Source organism: Arachis stenosperma, chromosome 9 (assembly GCF_014773155.1).
Source record: "Arachis stenosperma cultivar V10309 chromosome 9, arast.V10309.gnm1.PFL2, whole genome shotgun sequence".
In the NCBI taxonomy this organism is placed as follows: Eukaryota; Viridiplantae; Streptophyta; class Magnoliopsida; order Fabales; family Fabaceae; genus Arachis; species Arachis stenosperma.
The window spans coordinates 17234472-17246478 of record NC_080385.1 but is presented as its reverse complement, the minus strand read 5'-3'; the positions used below and the strand labels follow the sequence as shown (position 1 = coordinate 17246478).

General features: G+C 31.5%; 1 protein-coding gene across 1 annotated transcript; it reads right to left on the bottom strand.

Moving 5' to 3' along the window:
* Positions 1-9085: 9085 nt before the first annotated feature.
* Positions 9086-9416, bottom strand: LOC130947880 (uncharacterized). Its single transcript, XM_057876595.1, has one exon. It carries the CDS (start codon positions 9388-9390, stop codon positions 9214-9216), a length of 177 nt encoding a protein of 58 aa, XP_057732578.1. The 5' UTR covers positions 9391-9416; the 3' UTR covers positions 9086-9213.
* Positions 9417-12007: the final 2591 nt, after the last annotated feature.

Here is a 12007-nt window from a genome sequence, read left to right as displayed (position 1 = left end):
GTTGACTTAGCCTTTAACTATCGATATCTATCCTTCATGACACTTACTCGGAATATAACCAAATCTCGATGTATAAGCCGGATCAAGAAAATACCTCATTCATAACCCCAAAAGCTAACTACTGCTACGTGGTAATGCCTTTTGGGTTAAAGAATGTCGGAGACACCTACCAAAGATTGATGAATAAGGTGTTTTCCCCATTTAGGGAAACTCATGGAAGTATATGTGGACGATATGCTTGTCAAAACTAAGGATGATTCCGCACTTTTTTCCGATCTCTTTGAGGTATTTTCTACAATAAGAAAGTATGAGATGAAGTTAAACCCCTCAAAATGTACTTTCGCAGTAGAAGCGAAAAAATTCTTAGGCTTTATGCTAACTCGGAGAGGCATAGAAGCTAACCCGAACAAATGTAGAGCTATACTTGACTTGAAAAGCCCGACTTGTCTTAAAGAAGTCTAATAACTAAATGAAAAATTAGCGGCTCTCTCCAGATTCTTAGTTGGGTCAGCACTGAAATCACTGCCCATGTACTCAATTCTTAGAAAGGAAAAGCAATTTGAGTAAACTCTAGAAGGTGAGCAAGCTTTTCAAGAATTCAAAGCCTTTTTAGGATAATCCCCCATACTTACCCGACCTATAGTAGGAGAAGAAATTGGTCTCTACCTAGTAGTGGCAAGTCAAGTCGTAGGTTCATCCTTGATCCGAGAAGATGAAAAGGGACAGCAACCTATCTATTTTGTTAGCAAAACTTTACAAGGAGCGGAACTGAATTAACAAAAAATAGAAAAATTTGCATATGCGCTTGTCCTTACCTCTCGAAATCTCTGACCTTATTTTTAAACTCACACTATCAAGGTACGTACTGACCAACCAATAAAACACATTCTACAAAAATTAGCCTTAGTAGGACAAATGCTATAATGGGTTGTGGAGCTGTCCAAGTTCGACCTAAAATATGAAACTCAGACAGTAATCAAGTCGCAATATCTCGCTAATTTCATTGCTGAATATACTGAAAGTCAGGAAAGCCCAACAACATGGAACCTATATATAGATAGGTCGTCTAACAAAGTCGACAGTAGGGCAAGAGTTATCTTAGAAAGTGAATAAGAAATTCGGATAGAACTTTTGTTAAGATTCGAATTTCCTACTTCTAATAACCAGACAAAATATGAAGCCTTACTTGTTGACTTAAAACTAGTCAAAGAAGTGAAAATAGAAAAGTTGATAGTATTTAGTAATTTTCAAATAATAATTTCATAAATTTTCATACAATGCTTTTGGTCTATATTAAGAAGTCAAGTGCAAAAAAGTGGTACCCACCATCATGGGATACAACGCTCCATATATACATGTTAGAGAATAATAATATAAAATATTCATATTTAAAAAAAATTTTCAGAAATTATTTTTAATATGGAAATGGAGATGGTGTTTTGGTTGAATATTGATATTTGAAGTGTATTACACGCCCTCATTCAACACGCCCTCCACGTGTTGCACCACGTCCCCCACGTGTTGGCCAATACGCTGCCACGTGTCCAACACACCCCCCACGTGTTGGCCAGGATGCTGACACGTGTCCAACACGCCCCCCACGTGTTGCACCACGCCCCCTACGTGTTGCATCACGCCCCCCACGTGTTGACTTTTCACCTACAAAATCCACCCATCTGTAATTATACCAAATAATCCCATTTTCCAAAAAAATACCAATATTTCTTCCATATAAAAAAAAATCAACCAAAATTTTCCTCTCAAAATAAACTATTAAATTAATTATTATATCGGATAAATATTGCGAATAAACAGATTGAATCTGATCCATAAACAACTATATTTTTATATACATATAATTATTGTTGTATACTTCTTGCGTTTGAGGGAATCAATGGCTGCTAAATGGATGATATGATGCGCGACAGTTTCGGCATAATTTTCCATCTAAATTTAGGGTACTTTTCTTCTACATATGGTATTCAAATACTTTAATAATTTGAATGGCTGTGAGACTAGTTTGTTTAAGGGTGGACATAGACATGTCATGGCTATATATATCTACTCTGCAAAGTGCAAACCACAGCCTATTGATGTGTCCTCCCTTTGAATCTCCACAAGCTTTCTAAACACTTTGACTTCTTCTACTATTCTAGATTCTAGATTGCCCTCTTCTGCTTTCTTGCATTTTATCTCAAATCAAAGCAAAGTGTTTCCTCAAATTTGAATGCTTATTGAATGTGGATTTTATTTCTATACGGACGCTCACCAAATTAATTATATAGACTATGAAGCATGTATCCTTATACTGATACAATACGAAATATGTAAACACACACATGAAGATACGATATATATATATATATATATATATATATATATATATATATATAAATTATTTTTTAAATAAATTATAATAATATTTTAATATTTTATTTATATTAAAATATAAATTATATATTTTAAATATTTTTAATTATATAAAATATTTAAAATAATTTTCTGCGTTAATAAATGATAATATATTATTTATAGTTTCATTTTAAAAATATAGATTAAAAATAAAATTAGACACGACTGACATGTGATGGTATTTAGGTATGTATAAGAGTGTTTAAAGAAGTATTTTATATTTTTTATTAAGATACGGTTAAATATAAAAGACATATGTATAAGATGAATATTGGATGATCAATGTGTCCGATACGTAAACATAATAACTTTAAAAAAATGTTATGTGCCTCATAAATTATAGATAAATTAAATTGATATTATATTTATAAAAAATAAATATCATTTCATAAAATATCTAATTATTAAATTTAGAGTTTGACTTCGTTTAAATATGTTTAAAATTTTTAAATTATCATTTTTATCATCTTTTTCATTCCAATCTTTTAATTTCTTTAAAAATAAAAAAACTATAATCAATCAAGCATATAAGAAGAGGGTTTGCCAAACCAAAATCTGCAATTATCATATTTTTCTTCTATCAAAAATAAATTATATAATTTAATATTTATAGATATCCAAATATTTTATCGATAGAAAAAGTTTAAAAAACAAAAAAAAAATTCAAAATAAAAGATTCTCAATATCTTTTGAATTTTTGGAATTCAATAAGAGATTTATGCTCAAAATATAATACGAATAATTTTGAGCTCATATGACTACTTTTGAAAAGGGTCCCAAAAAGATGAAAAATTGAGTAATTTAAAAATTTTGCATAATTTTTTAATTTAGTCAATAAAAGTTTAATATTTAAATAATTTTATCAATCAAAATTTAATTTTTTTTATGTAACGTTAGTTTTATTTTTTTTATAAATAATTTTATAAATATTTTAAATATTCATAGACAAAAACAATAGTTTATTTTTGAAAACTCATATCATAAATCATGATATGGTGTAATCCATAGATATATAGGGAGATCCCCATTGCTCCAAATGGCCACCTGGGGTTCCTGTAAGAGGAAGCAGCTCAACTTTATCCATTCTCAGCAAATATGTAGCCTCAATTTCCAAAGCTTTTGGCATCTATTGCATTCACACATTCACACCACTTCTTCCGTCAGTGTTCTCAAACTCAAAAAAACCCTTTTGCACTTTCCTCCTCGTCTTTTATCTTTGGTTATTCGTTCTTATAGCCTTTGGTGAATCAAAATATTTCTATAAGTAGCAAATATTAATCAAATTAATTTTTTTAGGGTTTTGTACAATTTTAGTCTCTAAGATATAGGTTAAAAATTTTTTTCGTTTTTAACTTTTTTTATATACAAAATTGCCTAAAATTTAAAACCAAATTTTAAAATCGTCATTTTTACCTAAATCTTAAAATTTTGGACTAAATTATCTATATAAAAAAATTATAATATAAAAAAAGAAAATAAGAAAAGAAGAGTATTTCTGCTCCTGCGAAAGGAGAACGGAAGAAGAAGAAGAAGTTGTCCACGATCCATCTTTATCTCCACTTCCATCGCAAAAAATTTAAAAACAAGTTAAATCTTAAAGACGATTTTAAAATCAAGTTAAACTTTAGATACCATTTTGTATGAAAAAAATTAAAAACAAAAAAAAATTCGACCTATACCTTAAAAACTAAAATCACACTTAACCTTTTTTTTATATATATTAGTTACATTAGTTCCTTAAGCTATTTTTTAAAGTTACATTTGAACGGAAAGTGACTAAATTTTTTTTTCCTCCTTTGAATTGAGAGAAGACAAACTCATGATAGTAAAGTATAAAGCAAAAAATATTAAAATAAAACGATGGGACCAGGATATTTTCCCACAATAGGACGAAAGTCGCTTTTTCTTTTCTTTTACTTTTTTTTTCCCCAATTTTATATGCATTCACTACAGCCTTTTTTTTTTTCCCTTAGCGTCATTTATTTCACAACCTTTGGTGTGTCTCAACAATTCCAACAAACCACCTTTCTGTTCCTGCATCGGTGTCAAAATTACCGGATTTAAAGAAAAGTGTTTTTAACAAATGAAATTTGTCCAACACCTTTTTCCTTCTATGGGAATAGATATTGTCGTTTTCATATTGTCTTGGTAGATTTCATTTTATTGTGTTGGATGTGTTTCCGTTGATCTGTGACGTTGCTCACTGCCTCATGTGACTTCCATGAGTTTCATCCATCCAATTAAATAAATAAATCCTTCTTAAATTCTTGCAAAGAAGTTGGTAAGGAATTAGGGCTAATTTTTTTTGTTATGAAAATAAAAGTAGTGATATATTTTAATATGGTAATTTTTTGTGTTTTTTAAAATTGTGGAAGTACACAAATCAGAGGGTCTGATTTTGTACTTTAAATTTTTTAATTTTTTTTAACATAAATCGGACGGTCCGATTTGTGTACCTCGAGAAATCGGACGGTCCGATTTCTATGCCTCTAATAAATCGGACTGTCCAATTTCTGCTTTTCTAGTTAAACAATTCCACATTTGAATATAACACCCCAATAATCCACATTTTAAAAAAACACCACTACCATTCCAATATCAAAAATAAAAAATTCGGAATTAGGAAAGTTAGTAGCGTTTGAGAGAAAATAAATATATGTTGTTATTCCTAAATTAATAATGTTTCTTTTAAAAAATTTTACTATCAATACAAATAATATCTACAATTAAATCTTATTAAATTGTAGATGACACTAAATGGAATTATATCCAGCCTTTTGAATAACAATAGCCTCTCCCCTCATTACATTTTTTTTCCTATTTGCTTTATCTTCTTTAAAGTTAAGTGAAAAACAAATTTTTAAAAAAATTAGAATAAGTATATGGATTAATTTTTAATTAGCTAAAACTAGTTAATTTTTTATTGTAAAATACTTTTCTTCATATAACTCAATTTTTGAAAAATTTAGAGGTTCCGATTCAAAATTTAGAATAAAAAAGTAATTTTAAAAAATTGACAAAAAAATAGTTCTCTAACTAAAGTCTATAAATTATAAAAAACATAGCTGAAAGATTTAATTTATAATACCAAAATATTTAATAGTTTGTTTAAGATTAAAAGTACTGTAGATTACTATAGTAAGGTGTTAATGGGACAAGAAAAGATGAAGAGGGAGAGAGAGGAAGCAAGAAGCAAAAGGACAAATTGGGGGCTGACACTTTTGAGCCGATTCTGTTAAAAGAGACTGCGTTGCTGCGGTGCCTGCCTAGAGACCCAGCCACCATGCTTCTTGCTTTTTCTTCCATCTATCTTTGTACACCGCATTGCCAATTCTATCCCTCTCTTTGCTACATGACCCACTCTATATTATCTCATTTAGACATAGGTATATTGGTCATTTCGCTTAAACTTTGTTGATATTTGCCACATAGGAATATTGGACTGTTTTTTTGAGCTTTTTTCTTCTTTTAAGTTTGTAATTTGTTTGATTTTGCTTATATGTGTAGCAGAGAATGGATTTTAAGTAAAATTTATTGATTCTGTTAGAATTTATTTAGTACATCTTCTACTTGTTAGTTTATTTAGCTGAAATTGGTTTTGAATGTGTTTGATTAATACTTAATAGTAAGTTGACTCGACCTATATTTTTTTAAATCATATTCTCTATTTTAACAGGTCAAGAATTAATATACAATAGAGATACTTATTTAAACGAATAAATGAACTGATTACTCAACCAATCTAAATTGGTTAATTCGACCCTCTTATTCAATCAATATGTAGGGTTGAATAAACTTTTTCAGCACATCATTGTCCATGTAAATAAGGTAAGCTAAAATTTGACAATAATATTTTAAATATAAAAAATATGTGTTAAAAATATTTTTTATTAAAATGTACCAAAACATATAACAAGAAAATAGAGATAGAATTAAAAGAAATGGTAAATATGTATTGAAGTTTTTACATGATATAAAAGTCACGCTATTTATAGGGATATTACTAATTAACTTCATAAATATTCATGTACTAACTGCTAACTTTCAACTACTTATCATTACTTTAATAACATATATTCAAATACAAATTTTTTTTAACAAATAGAAAATTAACAATAATGTTATAAATCACACCAACATATATAATATAATATAATATAGTAAATAAAAGTAATCGTAAAAAATCGCAACAAAATTTAAAAGCAATTCTAAAGTATACACGATCTTCAATTTTAAACTGAAAAGGAAAAAATCATGTTATATAACCCTAAACAATACTAGAATAGCTTATTGTATTGAACTGTAGTTGTCTTGAAAGTTAAACATGAAGCAATGTTCCGAGAAATTAAGACACCTAAGTGGGTTGGATTGGTAGGTGAAAATTTTCTACACCAATAATCCAATTACACTGTAGATTTCAATCAACCCAACCCAACCCAACTCGTGAATCCATCCTCTGTGTATGTAGCTTTTTGGATGGATCAAAACCATGGATTCATAGATTAGGCTGACCCAGTAAACACGTATTTGAAAGCATATATGAAATTTTCCTAATTATGACCGGATTGATTCCACGCAAGGCCTTACTCTATGGATGATGATTCTTTACTTTACAATAAGTGATTCGGCTAAAGTCAGTAATGGATAAAAACCCTTAGTATTGTGTGAAAGTATGTAGAATAGGTGATTGTAGTGATGTTGCTTTCCAATTAAGTCAAGTCTTAATACTATATATCCGTCCTTTTCTTAAATTTCGTGACCGGTTTATCTAATTTTATGATTCTTATCATTTCATCGAGTTCTTTTTAAATCTGCTCCTCCTAAACCTGCATATCTGTATCCCCCAAAAAAATATTGGCCGTGCCAACTTCCTCATCGCATTATAAAGTGGACATTTATTGATATTCCACATCAATACTAAATTACTAATCTTGATATAAGAACTATGTTGTTCAGGTGTCTTAAGTCAACACATCTTAACTCATTCAACTAATCGAATAAGAAATGACAAAAAAAAAAAAGAACACACACACATAGAGACACATCAACTAAAATTTTGAGATAAACATTAGTTTTGGCGTTGAGATTATCGGGATCATATATTATGCAACTCAATGACATCATTTGGCCATAGCAGGAAGACGTTACACATCTCAAATTCTCGGTCGTTTTCTTCCTTATTTATCGTGAACCAGAAATGGTGTCGCTTCCATGAGTCTAGCATAGTAGCATGGCATCCAATCCAAACCAACATTTTGTTAACAACACAGTGATAGCAATACATACCAAATTGAAATTTGATTGATCAATTGAATTGCAAATCAATTTAAAGACCAAATTATGTCTTCATTCTCTACTCTCCCAGGCTTACTAAACCTAGCTCTCCACAAAATTTTTACCAAATTAAGGTAGATAGCATATACCCTTTCAAACAATAATCAACATTACTATAGTTTCTTGAACCTATATGCTTAACACTAATATTCTGTTTCCAAAATTCTTATGGTTTTATATATGCACACACCCATCAAAAAGGCATAAGTGAGGAGATATTTGCTAAAGGAAAAAATCTAAACCACTGCTTTCCATAACTTATGGACAGAAATACACATGAAAGAGTATAGAGAGGATAAAAATACACCCAAAGGATTTTAAAATAGCGAGTGAACACCCAACTCGGTCCCTATCCATTCCAAATTAGGACAAGGCCACTCCTGTTAGAAAATACACCTACGCCGGCCCCTGTCCCTCTCAAAAGTGAGCCATCGGGGCCCCTCCATCATATTCCTTGACTAAACTTGACGGAAAAATCCTATGTTGCAGTGGTGGTGCTGGACGTGCACTCGAACCAGCTTAGAAGCCTACCGAACTCCATTGGCTGCCTCTATAAGCTTAAGGTCTTGAATGTCGCCGGAAACCTCATCGAATACCTTCCCAAAACCATTTACAATTGCAGATCATTGGAGGAACTGAACGCCAACTTCAATAAACTGATGCAACTTCCAGAAAGCATTGGTTTGGAACTGAGAAAGCTGAAGAAGCTATAAGTGAACTCCAACAAGCTCCTCTTCCTTACACTCCACCTCACACCTCACCTCTCTCAAGGTCCTTGACAACGGCCTCAACTGCCTCTGCTCCCTCCCCGACGACCTTGAAAACCTCGTCAGCCTCGAAACCCTCAACATCAGCCAGATACACTCCAAAATAGCCTGATACACTCCAAAGATTGTTTTGACAAGTCAAAACTATCATTCCCTTATCTAACCCTTCTACTCGTCTGACATAAAGTTGCAGCCATGCACCTTGTAATCCCCAAATCATGATGCAAGAGCTCAAGAAACCATTTCCAGTTTGCTTTTCTTTTCAAATCTATTAATATACAATTGGAAGGACAGTTTGACTTGCGAAACCAATCTACAGAATGCATCAGATTATTTCTAATGTTTGAGGTGTTCTTTTGTTCCTTCTATACTTTTTCATGAGTATTTTCGTCTATTTACTCTAATCCGAATAAAGCTATCATCCCACTATGGGATAAAATTTTAAAACAATGTTTGTTATTGTAGGCAGAAAACTTAGATGACTATAAAGTCCTATTATAATGACCAAAAATCAGAAAGGACAACCAGAATGCTTCCGTTAAACGGCACAAATGCTATAAATGCTAAACCTCTTCACAAAATTTGTTTCCCAAGAGTTTCTGTTGGAAAGTTATTCAATCCCATATAATCCAGGAAAAAGAATTAAGACTATGTAATAGATAAACCTGTTTCCAATATAATATTGCTTCATTTAATCACACTATTCATCATCATCAGCCTTCTTGCTGGGTTTGCGGTATGTTTCTTCAACGACCTTGGCCATGAACAAGGCAGTGTCGGCTAGCTTTGCCACGTTAGGCACTTTATAGTTCTGTGCCACATAAACACCACAGACTGTCCCTGCTATGAAGGAGAAGCAACTCCTTATGATACCCATTGTCTTGTGTGCTTGCTATGAAATTCCTGCAAAGGTACGGTTAGAAAGTCAATGTCAGTGATGAGCACATAAGATTTGTTCAAAAATCATATGGAAAGTGCTTTTAAGAGTTTCTATATGGTTGATGGTCACTGGGTGGGGAAATTTGTGGGTGTGAAAAGTGCCTCTAACTCTAACCAAGGTAGCAAAAATCGGGATTTTACTTCGAATAGGAAGGGTGATTAAGAATCACTGAACGCATAATCATAAAACGACTTGTAAGATTCAACCAAAATATATAAAAATATCAATATAAATTATGAAAGTAATATAATACATGGTTATTAATTGCCGATGGCGGCTCATGGCGATGAGCAAAAAATCCGCCATTGAATACATATATATGCACAAAAATAACATGCAGAAAAATTGTAGATGTAATAAATTATAAAAACTAATGCAGTAGTGCATTCAAGAAATAAACATACAAAAATGTTATTTGCACACCAAGATCAGTCACCAAAATCAGTCACAATATATTTGTGTATAAATCTATGTTTTGTTTAACTTATTTTTAATGTGTATTTTATCATGTATTTTTTATATTAATATCAGATTTTGGTGTTCATGTAGCATGGTTGATAAACATAACATCAAGACATAACACCATAAAATTATCATAAGACCTAGAATTCAAAAGAAACACCAAAGCCATTGTCTCATCATATTTTTAATTGATAACACTGTAAAGAAAGAGAGGTTTATATTTTATAACACTGAAACCCGGGGGAAGGGGAAACGGCGGAAGAAAAAAAGGAACAGGAAGAAGGAGTGAAGGACAAGGAACAGATATTAGTGACGAACAAGAGAGAAAGGGATCCGGTGGCTTGCAGCGGCTTCGGCGGAAGGCAGAGAGAACGGAAGCGAGCACAGTAGAGAGGAAGACGGAGAAGGGGAAGTGGAGCCGGAGGTGGTGCCTGGTGCGCCGCCGGTGGTTCTTCCGGCAGTAGTGCAGCCCAGAGCAGAGAGGGAGAGATAGAAGAGATTTGTGGGATCGTTAGAGAGGAAGTGGGTGTTTTCTGAAGGTGAATTTGATGCATTTAGGGTTTCCTAAATTACTAAAACAATCATACATATATCTAACCACATAGCAACAGCAGTTTACCAGAGAGAGAGCGAGAGAGAAGGGTCGATACCTGCAAGGGAGACAGCGAAGATAGAGAGGCAGTTTGCAAACGCACAAGCGCGAGCGCGATGTGGGAACAGGCCGTTGGGGCTCAGCGGCCTATGGAGTACGGGTTGAGCTTGGAGAAGCAGCCAGAAAAACCTGCCTCATTTGAACCAGGGCATAGGAGTTTTGCTTTGCTTTTTAATTTTTTAACTGAACATAATTTCATTATATGAGAGTAAATTACCAAAAAGGCCAAAAAGACTGAAAATTGAAAAAATAAATAAAAAAGAAAAATATGAGATCCAAGGAATTTTTTATGAAATGAAATAAATTAAAAAACAATATTTCCAAAAACAAGTTATTTGAATTTTAATTTATGAGATACATTTTTTTTGTTTTAAGAGAAGTTTGTCGCACCCAACAAACTCCATTATTTTAATAGAGTTTATCTGATCTCGTAAATTTTTATATTAGTTCGTCTTATTCTGACCAATTTCATTACGTATCTTCATAAATATTAGATTGGGTGAGAAGAAAAGTTAAAAAGTTAACCATTATCATCCTCTTCAAAGTATATAAGAGTATATAGGAATAAGTCGTATTTTTTTTTTGAAAAATTATGATTTTTTTTAATTTATAATAGAAAAATCTTTGTTAAATATGAGTTATTCTTGTGTACCTGTGTATTTTTGGGACGATGATAATAATTGCCATTGGTGCCTACCATAATGAAGAAACATACTTGTCCGTATATTTTTGTGAATAGCTTAAAAATTTGAATTTTGTTCTAAGACAAAATTTTAGGGAGAATTTGGGTGAAATTCGCCGACATGCTGCAAACTCTATGAAATTACAGAAGTTTGTCGGAGTTAGACGAATTCATTCTAAAAAAACGCATTTCAAAAATTAAAGTTAAAAGGACGTGTTTTTGAAAATAATATTTTTTGTTTTTTTATTTTAGAAAACAAACTTGAGATCCAATTCCAAGAAGAGATTAAATAATACGGTCTTGGTATATATTAAAGTCTTTTTGACAATTAAATTCAACTAAGTTGGTTTAAATTTAACAAAAATTAGTTTCATTTGTGAGAGTACATCCAACTCCCCGTCCACTGGCGTGAACATAAATGTTTCTTCTTCTTTTTCGCATTCTTCCTTCTTCTTCACATTCTTTTTTCTTCTTTGCGTATTTTCTCTCATCATCATTCTTTTATTTGTTGTTGTATTTTTTCTTGTCCTCCTTTTCTTTCTAGTAATTTTACAACATTGATTTTTTTATTTTATTCCTTTTAAGAGAGTAAAACAAGAAGAATTATGAAAAAATAAAATAAAAAGAAGATGAATAAAAAGAAGATGAAAAAGAAAAAGAAGAATTAGCAGAAGATGAAGAGAAGAAAGAGAAATAATTTTAAATTATGCAAAATTTAACAAAATAAATAACACCAAAATTTTCGTAATAATAACACA